At 45.5% G+C, this 16,456-nt stretch overlaps 1 protein-coding gene across 3 annotated transcripts in view; it reads left to right on the forward strand.

The window, feature by feature from the left end:
- Positions 1-5,271: 5,271 nt before the first annotated feature.
- Positions 5,272-16,456, forward strand: part of MTMR10 (myotubularin related protein 10) — a 58,797-nt gene continuing 47,612 nt past the window's right edge. The window contains exons 1-2 of one of the 3 annotated variants that reach the window (XM_060179272.1): positions 5,272-5,636; positions 6,220-6,280. In XM_060179272.1, the coding sequence (XP_060035255.1) occupies positions 5,577-5,636; positions 6,220-6,280 (121 nt within the window). In that variant the 5' untranslated portion in view covers positions 5,272-5,576. Of the gene's footprint in view, positions 5,637-6,219; positions 6,281-13,071; positions 13,199-16,456 lie in introns of those variants that run through there. The other 2 variants (XM_007520887.3, XM_016191833.2) reach the window with 2 other exon arrangements.

The raw sequence follows: 16,456 nt of genomic DNA on the forward strand, positions 1-16,456 counted from the left end.
GGATATGGAGATTGGGTGGTGGGAATTGTGTGGAGTGTACCCCTCCTACCCTATGGTTTTGTTAATTTATCCTTTCTTAAATTAAAAAAAAAAAGAAATTTAAAAAAATACATTTTTATGTTTTGACACTAATGATGTAAACCAAACCACATGATGTAAGTTTTGCCTCAAAGATCACACTGTAATCATGTAAAGTGACCACAAGTTTTGTTGATGCAGAAAGATAAAGCGTCTCATGGACATTTTCCTACTGTCGCACGGTTCTTGAGAACCAGCACAAATCCACTGTGCTTTTGTCTACTGTAGTGGTTTGATGAAACCTCCCCATTCACCTGTCCCCTAGAAATGAAAGCTGTTGTATCCAAGGTCAAAATTGTAAAGATCCCTAGAGATTACTCATGGCTGAGAACACTGGATGCCGTGTTCCTGCCTGTAAATTCTAACAAATGCCCTCCATTGTGCTGTCCCACCTTCCAGGCTTGGCCCCCTCCCCATTACTCACTCTTCACTACACAGAAAGAGTCAGAGTAGAGATCACCTATAACCCCAGAGGTTAGAAATAGGCCCTGGGCCCCACCATCCCCAGGGGCACCTCCTGGGAAGACTCTGGGGCACCCAGAAGAGCCAGCTTCATGCCTGGAGCTACCAACAAATGCCACCCTGGCACAGCATCTCATACCCACAAAGAACCGGTGGGTGGAGTAAATGGAAAAGGGACAGGGACAGGTGTGTCTGACAGAAATGGGAAAAGAGCACAAGAGAAGGTGACCACTCTCATTGGAGGCACAGACTAACACACCACGAAAGCAACGGAGAAGAGAGAGAGGGACAAGGACAGAGACAGAAGAAGGAAGAGGTCCAAAACTAACTGTTAGACTCTGAAAAAGATGGTTATTGGAAAGAATGAGGTAGAGGACTGGAGAGGGGGAAGGGCTGCTGTGAATGACACTAGAAATTTAGGGTGGGTATGTTGAATCTTGTATATGCCAACTTTTTATAATGTTGTAACTTAATCTTAAAGCAATTTAAGAGACAAAATACAAATGGTATCGTGTTAGAGAGTATGAATAGAGAGGCTGGATGGTGGCACACCTGGTTGAGCGTATGTTACAATGTTCAAGGACCCGGGTTCGAGCCCCTAGTCCCCAGCTGCAGGAGAAAGCTTTGCGAGAGGTGAAGCAGTGTTGCAGCTGCCCCTGTGTCTCTCTCCCTCTCTATCACCCTCAGTCCCTCTTGATTTCTGGCTGTCTCTAGCCAATAAATAAATAAAGTTAATAAAAAAATTTTAAAAGAGCATAAATAGATATGAAAAAAGAAAATAAATTTTGTTTCCAGTAATTAAAAAAAAAAAAAGAGGGAGTTGGGTGGCAGTGCAGGGGCGTTAAGCGCACGTGGTGCCAAGTGCAAGGACCGGTAAGATCCCGGTTTGAGCCCCTGGCTCCCCACCTGCAGGGGAGTCACTTCATAAGTGGTGAAGCAGGTCTACAGGTGTCTGTCTTTCTCTCCCCTTCTCTGTCTTCCCCTCCTCTCTCCATTTCTCTCTGTCCTATCCAACAACAATGACAACAACAACGACATCAATAACAACAACAAAATAACTACAACAATAAAACAACAAGGGCAACAAAAGGAAATAAATATAAAAATATTTTTTAAAAAAGAGAGAGAGGGTTGCTGTAGTTATGTCAAAAGTTAGGGAGCAGAGATGATAAGCAACTAAATGTGATTGAAAGTAAGACATAAAAGTAGGGGAGACAGTAATGGTTATGTAAAGAGACTCGCATGTTTGAAGTTCCAAAGTCCCAGGTTCAGTTCTCAGCACTATACCATAAGCCAAACTGAGCAGTGCTCAGGCTTAAAAAGAGAGAGATGGGGCCAGGTGGTGGTGCACCTGGCTAAGCACACACATTACAGTGCACAAGGACCCAAGTTCAAGCCCCTGCTCCCTACCTGCCAGGGGGAAAGCTTCATGAGTGGTGAAGCAGGGCTGCAGGTGTCTCTCTGCCTCTTTCCCTCTCTATTTCCTTCTTCTCTCTCAATTTGTCTCTATCTCTGTCTAATAAATAAATAAAAAGATAAAGTTAAAAAACGTTTCAAAAAAAGAGAGACAAAAGAAGGAGGAGGGGGAGGAAGAGGGAGGAAAGAGTAGGGAAAGAGTAGAAAAAGAGGAAGAGGAACAAGAGGAAGAAGAAAGAAAAAAAATGAGATGGAGAGAGATAGCATAATGGTTATGCAAAAAGGCTCTCATGCCTGAGGCTCCAAAGTCCCAGTTTCAATCCCCCACACCACCATAAACCAGAGCTGATCAGTGCTCTGATAAAAAAAAAAAAAAAAAAAAAAAGACAGAGACTAGGTAGAGCTAAGGACTTTTATATGCCTGAACTCTCCGGTTTTAACTCTGCACCACATGTACTGGAATGGTTCTCTGACTTCTCCCTCTTTCTCTCTCAACTTTCTACCTCACATGAGATAAATAAATAAAACAAATCTTCAAACAAGAAAAAGGAGCCTGAAAGTTAGATCAATCAGAATTCGTAAACTGGGGTGAATTGATCAAAAGCACTGGAAATGCATTACATGGATTAAGGGACTTTGATATTTGATCAGTGATCATATTTCTTTAATTAAAAAAACCCTGTAACTTATTTATGTATTTTTATGCTGAGACTAATCAACCCCACTCCAACGATGTATTTGAGTGGATGCTTAAATTGTAGCTTTCGACTTCATTCCTAAATCTTTGCTTTTGGTGGAAAAACAAAACAAAACATCATTTAGGCCTTTGTCATAGTCTAGAAGAAAAGTCTTCTGAGAGTAAACTGGGGAACCTTAAGCTCCATAATGGCTCTAAAGAAAGCAAAGCTCACCATCAGAATTGTCATCATAGGGTAGGGGGTAGGGAGATAGCATAATGGTTACCCAACAGACTTCCATCCCAATGTCCCCGGTTCAGTCCCTACCACCATAAGTCAGGGCTGAACAGTGTTTTGATCTTTTGCTCTCTCATTAAAATGAATATTAAAAATAGCCAGACTGTGCCTCTCTCAGCTCAAAATGTTATGAAAATGTTCATCTTTTAGGCCTCTGAGAGCTAGTCTGTTTTTCCCTCTCTCATCTCCCCCACCAGATTACAAAAACATGGGTATTTGAGTTGCTATTCTCTCTACCCACAATGCTCTACCTCTTCCAGACAGTTTTCTCCCTCACTTCCTTTGTTCCCTGCACAGAAGTCATCTTATTTGAAAGGACACCCATAACCACCTCCCATGGCAAATAAAACCCTCATCCTCTTCAGGTTTGTTTTGATTTGTGGAGCCAGGATCTCCAACATACACGTTCACTTTCAACGCTCCCACACTGTTTCATTCAGATAACAAGGAGACAGAGACACCACAGCGCCAGAGCCTGCTCCATTGACATAGTATCTCCCATGTGGTGCCTGGACTTGGGCCTGAGCCACATGCATGGCAAGGCATATCCCCTAATAGGTGAGTTGTCTCTTCAAATCCCTCTACCAGTCCAGTTTTTCTTCATGGAGAACTGCTCATCTCTGGCATATGGTGGTGCTGGGGATTGAACCTGGGACTTACTGAACCTCAGGCATGAAAATCTCTCTGCATAACCTTTAGGCTATCTCTCCAGCCCAATTATATATGATTTTTATTTTGTTTACCCATTATAAAAATGCCACAAAAATGGAAACTTTGTCTTTTTATTGACATGAGTTGTTCTTGGCAGAATCAGCACTGAATATAAATTTGGTAGCAAATTGAATTAATAGTAAAGTACCTGGAATTTAATAGTATCCTAGAAATGCTGGTTTTTTTTTCTTTGTTTGTTTTTTGTTCTGATACAGGAGAACGGGAAATAATCTGCAGAGAATGCTATCATTCTCCATGTTATATGAACCAATAATGGGTGACCCCGGGAGGTGGCACAGTGGAGAAAGTGTTGGACTCTCAGTTGTGAAGTTCCAAGTTCAATCCCCAGCATCCTATGTGACAGTGATGCTCTGGTTCTCTCCTTCTCTTTCTCCTCCTTTCTCATAAACAGCTCTTAAGAGAAGAACCACCATTAATGCAAGTAGAAAGCTAGGGAGACACAGGGACATTGTGAAAGACATAAGAGATTCGGCAACGTATAATATCACTATCCTCCTCCCACCAAAGACTGCTCCAGCTTAGAAATAGGTTAAGAAATCAGCAATCTACAGAAGCCACACCTCCCACCTTCTGCACCCCAGAAAGAATTTTGCTCCATACTCCTAGAGAGGGATAAAGAATCGGGAAGATTCCAATGGAGGGGATGGGACATGGAACGCTCGTGGTGGGAACTGGGTGGAATTGTAGCCTGGTTATCTTACAATCTTGTTAATCATTATTAAATCACTAATAATTTTTTTAATTCAATAATATTTTTGGTGAAATTCATCAGTTCTTTGCAACTGGCAGTCGGATTATGTGGTCCCATAGCCTACTGAAGCCTCCTCTTATCATCCCCCTCCTCTCTAGGACTTTTTCATTCATTTATCTGCTCATTGGCATCTTTACATGTCAGGACTGCTAAGAAAAGAAAGGAGGGTGATTTGCTTAGTATCTTTCTCCACATCCAAGTTTAGAGAGGAGAGAAATTGATAAACTACATGGAGGTGGTGGTAGGGGGCGGCTGGCTGCCCAAGTCACGTGTTCAGAGTCCCCACAGCCCAGGCAGAGGAGACCATGGGGGGGGGGGCGGGGCAGCAGGTAGCTCAGCTGGCAGGACACCCGGGTCTCAGAGATCTGCTCCAGAGCAAGACAACAGATGGGGTGGCTGAAGGCAACCTTCCCAGTATGGGGACTTGTGGAAGAAGAGGATTATCACTCGTGGCACAGACTAAGCAGAACATTCGATCCCGGTCGCTGCAGGTCCCTCTCACACTGGGTCCCTTCTCCCTTCCTCCCGGAGCTCCTCTACATGACTAAATGCAATGAACCAGAGAGCTGGGCGGCTCTGGAACTGCAACCGGGCCGGGAGGGAAGGGGGGGGGGTGTCCCAGGAAGCGTGACAGCAGGCAGGTGCCCACAGATCGCTCGCTGGTGTGCGGTCACGCCGCCGCCAGGCCGCTGCGAGCCGCCGTAGGTCCCTGCGGGCCATGAGCCCCACCGGCCGCCGTAGAGAGGCCTCCCGAGGCTGCGTCCTCAAGATGGCTGCTGGGCACCGCTCCCCCGGGTGCCCGAGCTGAGGTCCCGGCAGCCGGCGCCCGGCGCAAACCCCCGTAACCCGGCGCCGGCGCGGCCTAGAGGCTGGGAGCAGCAGTCCGGCGGTTCCGAGCGCGCCGTCGCTCTCGGGGCGGGGCGCCGCGCCCCTTCCGGGGATGGGCCTGGGTGCCGTCCTGGGCCCGACTCTGCTGCGGCTCCTCCCCGCTCGGGCGGGCTCTCCGCCGCGTCCCCGCCCGTCAGCCCGCCCGGCCCGGCTGGCCTCACACTGGGCCTGGGCGGCCGCGCGAGAAACTGAGCCCACGGGCGTCGGGAAGCGGCGGCGCTGGCCCGCGGCGGCTGCCGGCTCCAGACCGGCCGGGACGGCAAGGCGGCGCCACCATGTTTTCCCTCAAGCCGCCCCGACCCACCTTCAGGTCCTACCTCTTGCCGCCGGCCCAGGTAAACTGCTCGCGATCTCTCGGTCTGTCTCTGTCTCTCTTTCTCCTCGGCGTCCCACTCCGTGGCGTTTCCGGGGAGCCGCGGGGCCGGGCCGACTTTGGGGAGCAAGCGAGCCGCGGAACCCCCCGGCCCCAGCCCCGTGACTCCTGCCGGCGGCCGCCGGAGCCTCCCCGGGAGCCCCAGCCGGCTCCGCGCAAACTTCTGCAGCTCTCCGCCGCGGCCATGCAGCGCCCCGGCCCCCGGGAGCCCCGAGCCGGGAGCAGAGCCGGTGCTCTGCGCGTCCTGCCCCGCAACTGTCCCGCGGCGGCCTCCCGCGTGGCTGTCAGGCCTGCGGGCACCCGGGGAGGAGGCTGAACCCTCGGGCAGAAACGTGATCGCAGGCCGTTTTCATACTTTGGTCGCCAGATCCCCCACCTCCAGTTTGCTCAAGTGCCAAACCTTCGAATAAAAAGTGAAGAAGGAGCCTAAGGGGTGGGGCGCGGTGGGCGGTGTCTGCCGCAGGTGGCTTCGCGGGGCTGCGGGGCTGCAGGGCTGCGGGGACGCACTTGCTTTGAGTTGATGGGCTTTTGCTGTTGTGTTTCAGACGGACGATCAGATTAATTTCGAGCCGAAGATTAAAAAATTGGAGCCAGTCCTTTTGCCAGGTAAACAATCCATAGAGCCCAGCCAGGTGTTTTAAGTAGGGCCATGTCCATCTCGAGTAAATTGCGGGACAGTGTTGTGTGGCTAACTTTCCTCCTCTGTTTGTTTGCTTCTAACTGCAGCTAAAAATTGCAGGTGGTGGGGAGTCGGACTGTAGCGCAGCGGGTTAAGCGCAGGTGGCGCAAAGCACAAGGACTGGCATAAGGATCCCGGTTCGAACCCCGGCTCCCTACCTGCAGGGGAGTTGCTTCACAGGTGGTGAAGCAGGTCTGCAGGTGTCTGTCTTTCTCTCCCCCTCTCTGTCTTCCCCTCCTCTCTCCATTTCTCTCTGTCCTATCCAACAACGACAACAACAATAATAACTACAACAATAAAAAAAAAACAAGGGCAACAAAAGGGAATAAATAAATAAATAAAATTGAAAGTGGTAAAAAAAAAAACTGGTTAGAATTTACCGGCAACTAAACTAAGCATAGTGATTGATTTTTGTCTTTGAACGGGTAAGCATCATAGGAAATTGCCAAGAATATCACAACTTCACTTCTTCTTTTGTTTGTTTCTTGCAGTCCTTTTTCCTGAAAAAGTATTTTTGTTAGTTAGTTACTTTGTTTGTTTGTTTGTTTGTTTTGGATAGAGACAGAAATTGAGAAGGAAGGGAGAGCAAGAGAGGCAAGTCTGCAGTACTGCTTCTCTGCTTGTGAAGCTTCCAGCAAAAAGGACTCTAGTTGCTTAGTGAAAGTGCTACTAGCCTTCTTGTCTGTCTGTAGCTTCATACCTTAATGATTAACATTCAAGTCATCGTTTTTCTTTTTCTTTCTTTCTTTCTTTTTTTTTTTTTTTAACCAGAGCACTGCTCAGCTCTGGCTTATGGTGGTGCAGGGGATTGAACCTGGGATTTTGGAGCCTCAGGCATGAGTCTGTTTGCATAACCATTATGCTATCTACCCTCCGACCTAAGTCATCATATTTTTTTTTTACTAGTATGCAGAGCACAACTTGTATTGTGACCAGGTTTCTCCATCAATAGCAAATGTTTGAATAATTGCTTGGTTTTTGTTGTTGTTGTTGTTGTTGGTTTTTTTTTTTTTTTACGACTTCAGCTTTATTTGCAAGTTTGCCTGTTTTGGTTTAGCATGAGGTTTTCCAGCACAGGCACAATTGATATTTTTAGGCCCAGGTAATTCTTTGTTGTAGGGAATGGCCCGCCTGTGCATGGTAAGATGTTTACTAATTTCCCTGGCCTTTACCCACCAGATGCCAGTAACCATCCCCCCCATCCTAGCTGTGACAACCAAAATGTTTCTAGACATTGCCAGGTTGATTACTGTGTCTGTCCCTCTATCTTTTCCCTCTCTCTCATTTTCCCTTTTTTTCTTCTTGCAAATTTTTCTCCCAGTTGAAAAATTACTGATTTAGAACAAAATTTACTTTAGAGGACCTTAGAGGTAGTGGTGGTAGGTTATTTTTAAAGCATATAAAATATCTGGTTGGTATTTTTGAATTGTGTGATAATTAGGAAAAGTCACTGGTGGGGTGGTAGTCCTGTTTTAAACCTGAACTGTAACACCAACACTTTAATGACTGTCATTACACATTAATATCTGTCACACTGAAGCTAGTAAAACATTTTAAACTTTATGGTACTAGTTGAAGAAATATAGAAACCTTAAATTCTGTGCTGTAGAAGTTTAAATATTAAGTAGAAACAGATCTATTAAAACACATCTCTCAAGAGTTAGCTTCCAGGACTTGGAGAAAGAAAAGGAAAAAGGGACATTTGGATGTAGTGATAGTGTTGTGAGTGGCTTGGAGGGGAAGAGTGGACAGGACTTGGGGGGGTTATGTACAAATGTAGACAGGTAGTTGTAGAGATGATAGTTAACCCATGTCTGCAACTTTTGAAAAACTGGTGGCTTGCAATGGAGGGATTGGGGATTTAGAACTCTGGTGGTGGTAACAGTGTTGACATGTAATTTTATAAACCAGTACTAAATCACTAATGATTTTTTTTTTAATAAAAACTTCAGTAAACACTTATACAATGCAAAAAAAACCCAACCAACCAAACAAACAAACAAAAACCTAGCTGCTGGAGAAGTGGAAAAGCAGGTGGAAGGGAGGACTTGCTTATGAGAGGCCCCAGGTTCAATCCCCAGCACCACATACGTATGACAAGTCTCCGTCTCTCATTAATCTTTTTTTTTAAGTTGCTTTAAACTTTATTGCAGGAGTTATAAATATTTTCTCTGAGTTTTGCTAGTCCCCCCCCCCCAATCTGTGCACATTATATTTTGTATTCTTCCTCCGAAGGAGCAATGGAACTGATAAGTGACCTTTGCTCCCTGCATGTACACTGTGTGAATCCTTGTCATCCCAGGCATTTACAAGTCAGTTGTAGGGAACAGCACTCATCCTGAATGAATGCCTATGAGCTCTCGAACTTTGACTTCTTTTACTTTGTCTGAACAGGCCCATTATTAGGCTTTGATTTCCCTCTTACCATCCATGCTCGTAAATAGCACATTTCAACTCCAAACCACATAACTCTGTTTAATTAGTTTTTATATTTAAGACATGCTTGTGAAAAGTATTACTAAGTATCAGTAAACTTTAATAACTTCACACTGACTGTGTGTGCTGCTACTGTAGAATTTACTGAACACTTGCTTTTCTGATAAAGCATCAGTTTTCTGAAGAAGATGGAAACCTGTTTCCTGATGGTAAGTGGTTTTGTTATTCTAGAAACCTCCGCTGTATCTGGGTTTTCTGACCTGAGCTCTTTTATCCTTATACACATTTTCTGTGCACGCACGATGGTCCATCCTGTCACCCAGCATTCTGTTTGTAATTTAGCCAGTCCTAAAATAGTGAGTTTTGTTTTGTTGTCTTGCCTGAGCCCTCCTGTTCTTACTTTCTCATTCTGGCCTTTTCACTCTCTTCCTTGTTTTCTGTCTGGCCACCGTTATGGTCTCTTATATCTTCTTTCTACTTCACATCTCAGGCCACAGGTATCTGCTCTGTGTTCCACATTTCCTTACGCTCCTGAGATAACTGGAAGTCCTCTGATATCTGAAGACCTAGGATACAGCTTTTATTCAGAGGGCTTAAGATCGCTCTGCCCTTTGATACTGTCAGAAACCTAGGGCACACCTGGCCAGATCACCTGTGGCCTTCCCACAGAGACAAGGAACAAGCAGTTAATTGTTCAGGGATATAGTGTTTTGTGTTATGCTTTGGCATAATGCCTTGGCTTCAAGGATATCCTACTTCAGTTGCCCAAAGTTTGAACTTTTAATTCAGCGAGCAGATGAAAATTAGAACACAAAGTCACTGGTTCATTTGTGTGCAGTTACCACGTGCTTTGTTAGAGCCTAACAGGGTAACTTGACAAAGATCTTCATATCAAGTGAAGAAAACAGAAGCAGCGAACTAGCCTGTGGTTTATGTTAGCATTTCATCTTGCCTGATTCATGACAGTCCTTATTGAAATTGTGCCTGACTTGAAGTTGTGGCCCTAAAGCCTAACACAGTGCATGAAGAAGCCGGCTGAGTGGATGCCCACCCTCCCTCCTCAGCCGCCTGCCAGATTGTTATCATAACCATGCACACAGAGACAGAGACTGAAGATAGGGATAGATAGCGTAATGGTTATACAAAGAAACTCTTATGTCTGAGGCTCCCAAGTTCCAGATTCAGTCCCCTGAACCACCATTAGCCAGAGCTGAGTAGTACTCTGGTTAAAAAAGAGCGAGAGGGAGAAACAGAGAGCCAGAGACTAGAGACAAACCAGCTCACAGTTGCAATAGTGAGAGAGAGAGAGAGAGAGAGAGAGAGAGAGAGAGAGAAAACACTCATTTTCTACCATGCATCTGTGTTTTCTCCTAATGGCACATTTCCCAGGAATGTCCCCAGAAATCATTTATTTATTTGTTTGTTTGTTTGTTTGTTTATTTATTTATTTTTGCCTCCAGGGTTATTGCTGGGGCTCGGTGCCTGCACTACAAATCCACTGCTCCTGGAGGCCATTTTTTCCCATTTCGTTGCCCTTGTTGCTCTTGTTATTGCAGTTATTGTTGCCATTGATGTTGTTGTTGGATAGAACAGAGAGAAATCGAGAGGGGAGGGGGGGGGAGACAGGGGAGAGAAAGATAAACACCAGTAGACCTACTTCACCACTTGTGAAGCAACCCCCCTGCAGCTGGGGGGCTGGGGGCTCAAACTGGGATCCTTATGCCGGTCCTTGTGCTTTGTGCCACGTGCACTTAACCCGCCGAGCTACCCCCTTTAATTTTTTCTTTTTTTTTAAACCAGAGCACTGATCAATTCTGGCTTAAGGTGGTGTGGGGGATTGAAAGTGGGACTTTCAAGCCTCAGGCATGAGAGTCTCTTTGCATAACCTTTGTGCTATCTCCCCTGTTCTCCCAGGAACGTCATTATCTGTAAATTTAGTGCCCTGTCTAAAATTTGCCTTTGCTTGGGCTTCCTCTTCATCTTCCTATCATGACCCAAACCCGAACCCTCTTCTTTGCATGGTTGCTTTGCATATGTGTAAAACTACCCCAGTCCTTTTGAAATTTTTTAAATGGTATATGTACATGTATATGTATATATATTTGTGAAAAGCAAGTATGGGCAGGCACACTGTGCTGCTGTCCTTTTCTGGTAACTGCTGAAGTGGGTCTGATGAGGATGCAGGTGCCTACTGGGTGCCCAGCTCTGTGCTGGAGAAAGTGCCAGGGCAGTGTGTGCCCAGATCACCCAAAGGCCTGGGGCAAGAGCCAGGTTGTCTGTAGAGAAGGTAGAAGACAGTCACTAGGATTAGTGTCTCAGAGCCTAGCCAGAGTCAGATGCAGTGTATTCCAGCCTTTAGTCTAGTGGAGAAAATTTAGAAAAATGCAGCATTATTTCATAAAGCTGAAATGGTCCAACGGCTGCTCTTTATCTGAGATCGTCCTTGCAGCTTTGGTGTAGATAATGTCCTTTTGTTAAGTGATGGCAATCAGAGCTGTGACTTTGCAGATATTTGAGTGCAGGGCTTGCAGATCCAAGGTTTGGCACTGCATATGCCAGAGTTGTGCTCTGTTTTTTGTTTTGTTTTATTTTGTTTTTTCCTTTTTTTTTTTCTCTCGCTCTCCTTTCTTTCTTCCTTTCTTTTTGTCTCTCATTAATTAAACAATCCTTTTATTTATTTATTTAGATAGTTTTAGCTATTTTTATAAAGATTTCTTTTTAATGACAAAGCTCTGGTTTATGGTGGTGCTGGGGGTTGAACCTGGGATCCCAGGGCCTCAGGCATGCTAACTCTGTGCTTGACCATGAGAAGCTACTTCCCCAGCCCTGTTAAGATTTTTTTACGTGAATAAAATGAAAGGGTAGTTCTGCTGGTTCCCCAGTGATTTCTGTAGTGTACCTGGTCTCTGGAATATGAACTGAAAATGACACAGTGGCACTACTATTGTGTGATAGATGCATTTTGCTTTCACACAGAGGTCATCAGTGGTTTTTGTCTGCCTGGGAGTCCTTCCACCAGTTTCTGAGAAAGGTTCCCCTTTTTGACGAATCGCTCGTACCCATCTCAGCCCAATCTCGGCTTCTGGTGTGGCCAGTGAAGATAATCACTTACCCCTCTCCCTCTGGGTATTTTTGGATGGGTGCTAAAGGAAGAGATCCTTTTTGGTAGAACTCCAGTGGCCTGTAGGTCCAGAAAGCCTTTCCAGAAACCCAAATCACATATTGCAAGAGCCAGAGGGGGCCGAGTACTGGTGCACTTGACTAAGCACACATGTACTCACGTACAAGGACCTGCATGGAGGAAGCTTCACAAGCGGGGAAGCAATTACTGCAGGTATTTCTCTGTCTCCCTCTCTTTCCCCTTCCCCTCTCAATTTCTGTCTACTAGCAAAGAAAAAAGAGGGGAAAAATGGCCACCTGGAGCAGTGGATTCATTGTGCAGTGCTAAACTCCAGTGCTGACCCTGGTGGCAAAAAACAAACAAAAAACACAGAGGCAAACACCAAGATAAGAGTTCTGACTGGGTCCATATTCCTTGGTTCCTTTTTCCTTGAAGTTCCTTTTTCCTTAGCCCTATGCGAAAGCCACAAAATTCTTCTTTTTCTTAGCTGACTTCTTGAAATGTTTGTGGCACGCCCAACTGTTAAGATCCTTAAGTAATACATAACCCAACTCACAGAGTATTCTTCATAACAACCTCCTGAGCTAGGGTCCAGTTTATCTTGACGTAACAGGTGAGAAAACTGTAGTTTCAGGAGTTAACTCATTTTGCAGAGAGCAGAGTCAGCGTTCCAAGCCTGATACCCAGGCCTAGTGTTGAATCAGTGAAGGAGGAGGGGGTCTCCCTTAATGTTCAGATTTATGTGCTGAGTGGTGGACTGCTTGACACAAAGTCTCTAGTGAAGGGACAGGTTCTGTCCCTGTCTGGCTCTACCCTTCCCACAGCAGTGACAGACTGTGACCCAGCTTGAAGAGAGCAGCCTTCAAATAAGTTGAGCCGCCAGAAAATGAGGTGTCTTAGGAGGCAGTGGACTTCCTGCCTGTCGCTGGCTGCTACAGCAGAGGCTGGTGGCGCCCAGTGGCTCTGTTGTGAGGATGTGAGATTGTTAATGAGTGCCACTTGATGGCCTTTTCTCCCTTCCGGCCCTGGGACATGATCTTTTTTTTTTTTTTTTGTAAGGATCCATGAAGTTGAGGGAAGACGACTTGAAACGTCCCAGTTGACAATGAGGCCGTTGTGCTGCAAGTATAGAATGCATGTTCCCATGCTGATTGGTGGAGGAACTAAACAAAACACTGAAAGAAATGGGGTCCTGCCCTTGGATGGCTTCAGTTCATCAGCAGAGAAAGACAGAAGTGGTGACAGCCTAGAAGGAGGGTCACGTGAGCCAGTCATGGGAGAGGAAATGGTTTGTTTCTAAGCACCCCCCCCCCAACGCAGATTTTGCGTGTCAACTCAGCTTGTTCCTGTGTCCATCTACAAAGCCAGTAGCACTTTCAATACCAGGATTAGCTGCGAGATCGATAGTGAATGCACTGATTGTCTGAGCCTTTTGTAACAAGCATCAGGAAGGGCATCTGACCATCTGGGAAATAAAAATAGCCACAGTTGTTAGATCTCTTGTTTCTTCTCTCTCTTGCTCTCTTTCTCTCTCTCCGTATTTGTTGTTTGCACTGTTGATGAAATGTCTCTGTTCTCTGCTCCACTGTCTGATTTCCTCAACTGGACTGTAACAACCAGAAAGGCAAAAGGCTTTCTCTTTGGGGTGTTTTGTTTGGCTTTATTTAAACATACCTTTTATGGATGGGCTTTAGAAATGCTAGTAGGCTCACCTTTGTGGTCTTTTTTTTTTTTTTTAATTTCTTTATTGGGGGATTAATAGTTTACAGTCAACAGTAAAATGCAATAGTTTGTACACGCATAACATTTGCACATAACAATACAACCCCCTCTAAGTCCTCCTCTGCTTTGTAGTCTTTTAGTCCATGGTTCTGTCGCCACTGAAAGACCAGAGAACAGTGACCAGTGAAAAAGCTGCTTTGCCATGTGCATAATCCAGGTTTGAAGGCAGCCTCCTTGCTTTGAAAGAAGTTTCCATGCCATGGTCTCTTACACTCTCTCTCTGCCTCTTCTGGCACTCAGTCTGTTTAAAAAAAAGGGATGGGGTGGGGGGTGAGTGTGATGTAAGTGCGAGCCTTACATCGCACTCTGGCAACTAGCTTAGCCTCAGGCACGGGTCTTAGCTGCCTTGTCAGGAGGCCTTGGGGCTGACTTCTCCTCGGCTGGGGAAGTCAGCATTCTTCAGGCAAATGTTCTACCACTGGGCTATTCTGAAGTCAGCATTCTATTACTCACCTTCTTCCTTGTAGTCATCGCCTCTCTGTTCCATATAGTTGCTTAGATATGCTTTGTAAACCCCCACAAGAAAATCCTGCTTGGACAGGATAAAACCCAAGTCCTTCAGCATCTGGTCTGTCAGGTCTCTCTGCCTCTCGGCCCTCTACACTGCCTCCTAACGCTAGAATTTGCTCCATCAGACTGGCTCATTGCTCCTCTCCCAGACCCCTTATTCCTACTTATCGCACCTCTCGAGCTCAGCTCTCTTCTGCCTTCAACCTTCAAGCTGACATTCTCTCCCTGAGGTCTGCCTCACCTCTGGATGTGGTGATTGATTGCATACTTGTTTTGAGTTCTGTGTTAACCAGAGCCAGGATCAAGACACTCTTTGTCTCCTTCATAGTTTCAACTTGAGGTCACTTTAATTTCTGAATTTATTTATGGCTAAGGTGACAACCCGTTACAGTGTCTGTGACTGTCCTGGTTTTCATGCTAAAAGTAGGCAGAATGGGACAGCCAGTCACCGTAGGTAAAGCCATGAATGTTCTTGACTTATATACGTTCTGTAGATGTATCAGCCACTGCACATTGACTGTCGGAAAGAAAAAAAAAAGAATGTCTAAAATTGTTTTCCAAACCAAGGTTGATAGATACATCATTTCTTTTACTTTAAAATATTTTTGTATTGATTATGAATTTATTAATATAACACTTTTATTATTATTATTGGATAGAGACAGAGAAATTGAGAGAGGTGGGGGTGATAGAGAGGAAGAGACAAAGAAAGACATCTGCAGCTCTGCTTGTGAAGCTTCCTCCTTGAAGGTAGGGATTAGGGGCTTGAACCTGGGCCTTTGCACATTGTAGCATGTGCACTTATCCAGGCCTGCTACTACCAGGCCCCATTTCACCCAGTATTGTCCTTTGTTTCTTAAATCCTAACTGTGAATGAGATCATCTGGTACTAATCCTTCTCCTTAGATGGCTTTTATTTTATTTTACTTGCCACACAATGAAGCCAGTGCCCTACTTAGCGATTCTTCCTTGGGGCCTCCTATAACTTTTCATCAGGGGTGTGCTGGAAAGTGCTCAGTGGTAAAAATGTTCCCACCCAGCAGGATGTAGCCTGTCAGCCTAATGGCTGAGAGATGGGCCCAGTGCTTCTCCAAAGGCTGTGTGAGCATCTAGTCTGCCCTGCTCTACCACCTTACAAAGCTCAGGGAAGAGGCCATTTGTGGTGTTTGGGAGATTCCGGCTCTCTAATGTGAAACATTGCAAGAGCACTCTTGTTCTGCTTCCTCCGTTATGTTTCTTGTGTCTTTAGAAAAGAGCTGCTTTGCCAGTGCTACACTGCTAGCTTGAGCTGTTTCCCCAGCCCCAGGAGCCACTTCTGTGTCTTCCTTCTCCTCTGTCTATACCAGCTCTCTAGCCCCTGGTATTGCAGTGCATGGTTGTAGCTTAGAAGAGCTTCTTCCCAGTCTCCCCCCCTTTCTCCCCCCTTAAAACCAGTGCACGAGGGCCTTGGTTCAAGCCCACAGTCCCCACCTGCAGAGGGAAAGCTTCATGAGTGGTGAAACAGTACTGCAGATATCTCTCTCCTTATCTCCTCCTTCCCTCTGAATTTCTCTGTGTCTGTGTTCAAAAAATAAAAATGTGTTGTATGAAAGAGAACAGGGAGTTAGTACATACTCACCACCTAGTTTCCCAAACGTTAATGTCTAACAAAACCTGGATAACTTTTGCTGAACTAATGCTATTAACTAAACTGCAAATTGTATTCACATTTCTCTCATTTTATTTTTTTGCCTGTGCCATTATCTGCCCCACGATATGATCCCATGTTTTGTCATCCTGTCTCTTCAACTTCACCAGTCTTTGTTGGTTTCTCGACATCTTTAACTGATGGCTGATAAGTTCTTCATGTTGGCTCCTATCACTTATTTTACCAGAGCATTGCTGGGAATTGAACCTAGGATGTTTGGTGCCTCAGGCATGAAAGTCTTTCTGCATAGCCACCATGCTATCTCTCCAGCCTGGCTTGTTTCCTCTTCTCCCATCTTCTTTTTACCCTCTCCTCTCCCCTACTCTGACATTTTGGAGCAGAGGCTTCAGACTTTTGTCTCCTCTGCCCCAGCCCTGAAGTCAGCTCTTTCTCCAAGGAACCTCAGCTCTTTTCATTGGACAGAGACACTTACTTAATACCGAGATCTGCACATACCAAGTGAGTGTTGTTGCGGGGAGTTTCAGTACATACCCCTTTGAGGAGACACAGTAGGAAATGCACACATGTATACTAAACCATGTTTGCATAGGTCTCTCTGATTCTGTG

The sequence above is a fragment of the Erinaceus europaeus genome, chromosome 20 (assembly GCF_950295315.1).
Source record: "Erinaceus europaeus chromosome 20, mEriEur2.1, whole genome shotgun sequence".
NCBI classification, from domain to species: Eukaryota; Metazoa; Chordata; class Mammalia; order Eulipotyphla; family Erinaceidae; genus Erinaceus; species Erinaceus europaeus.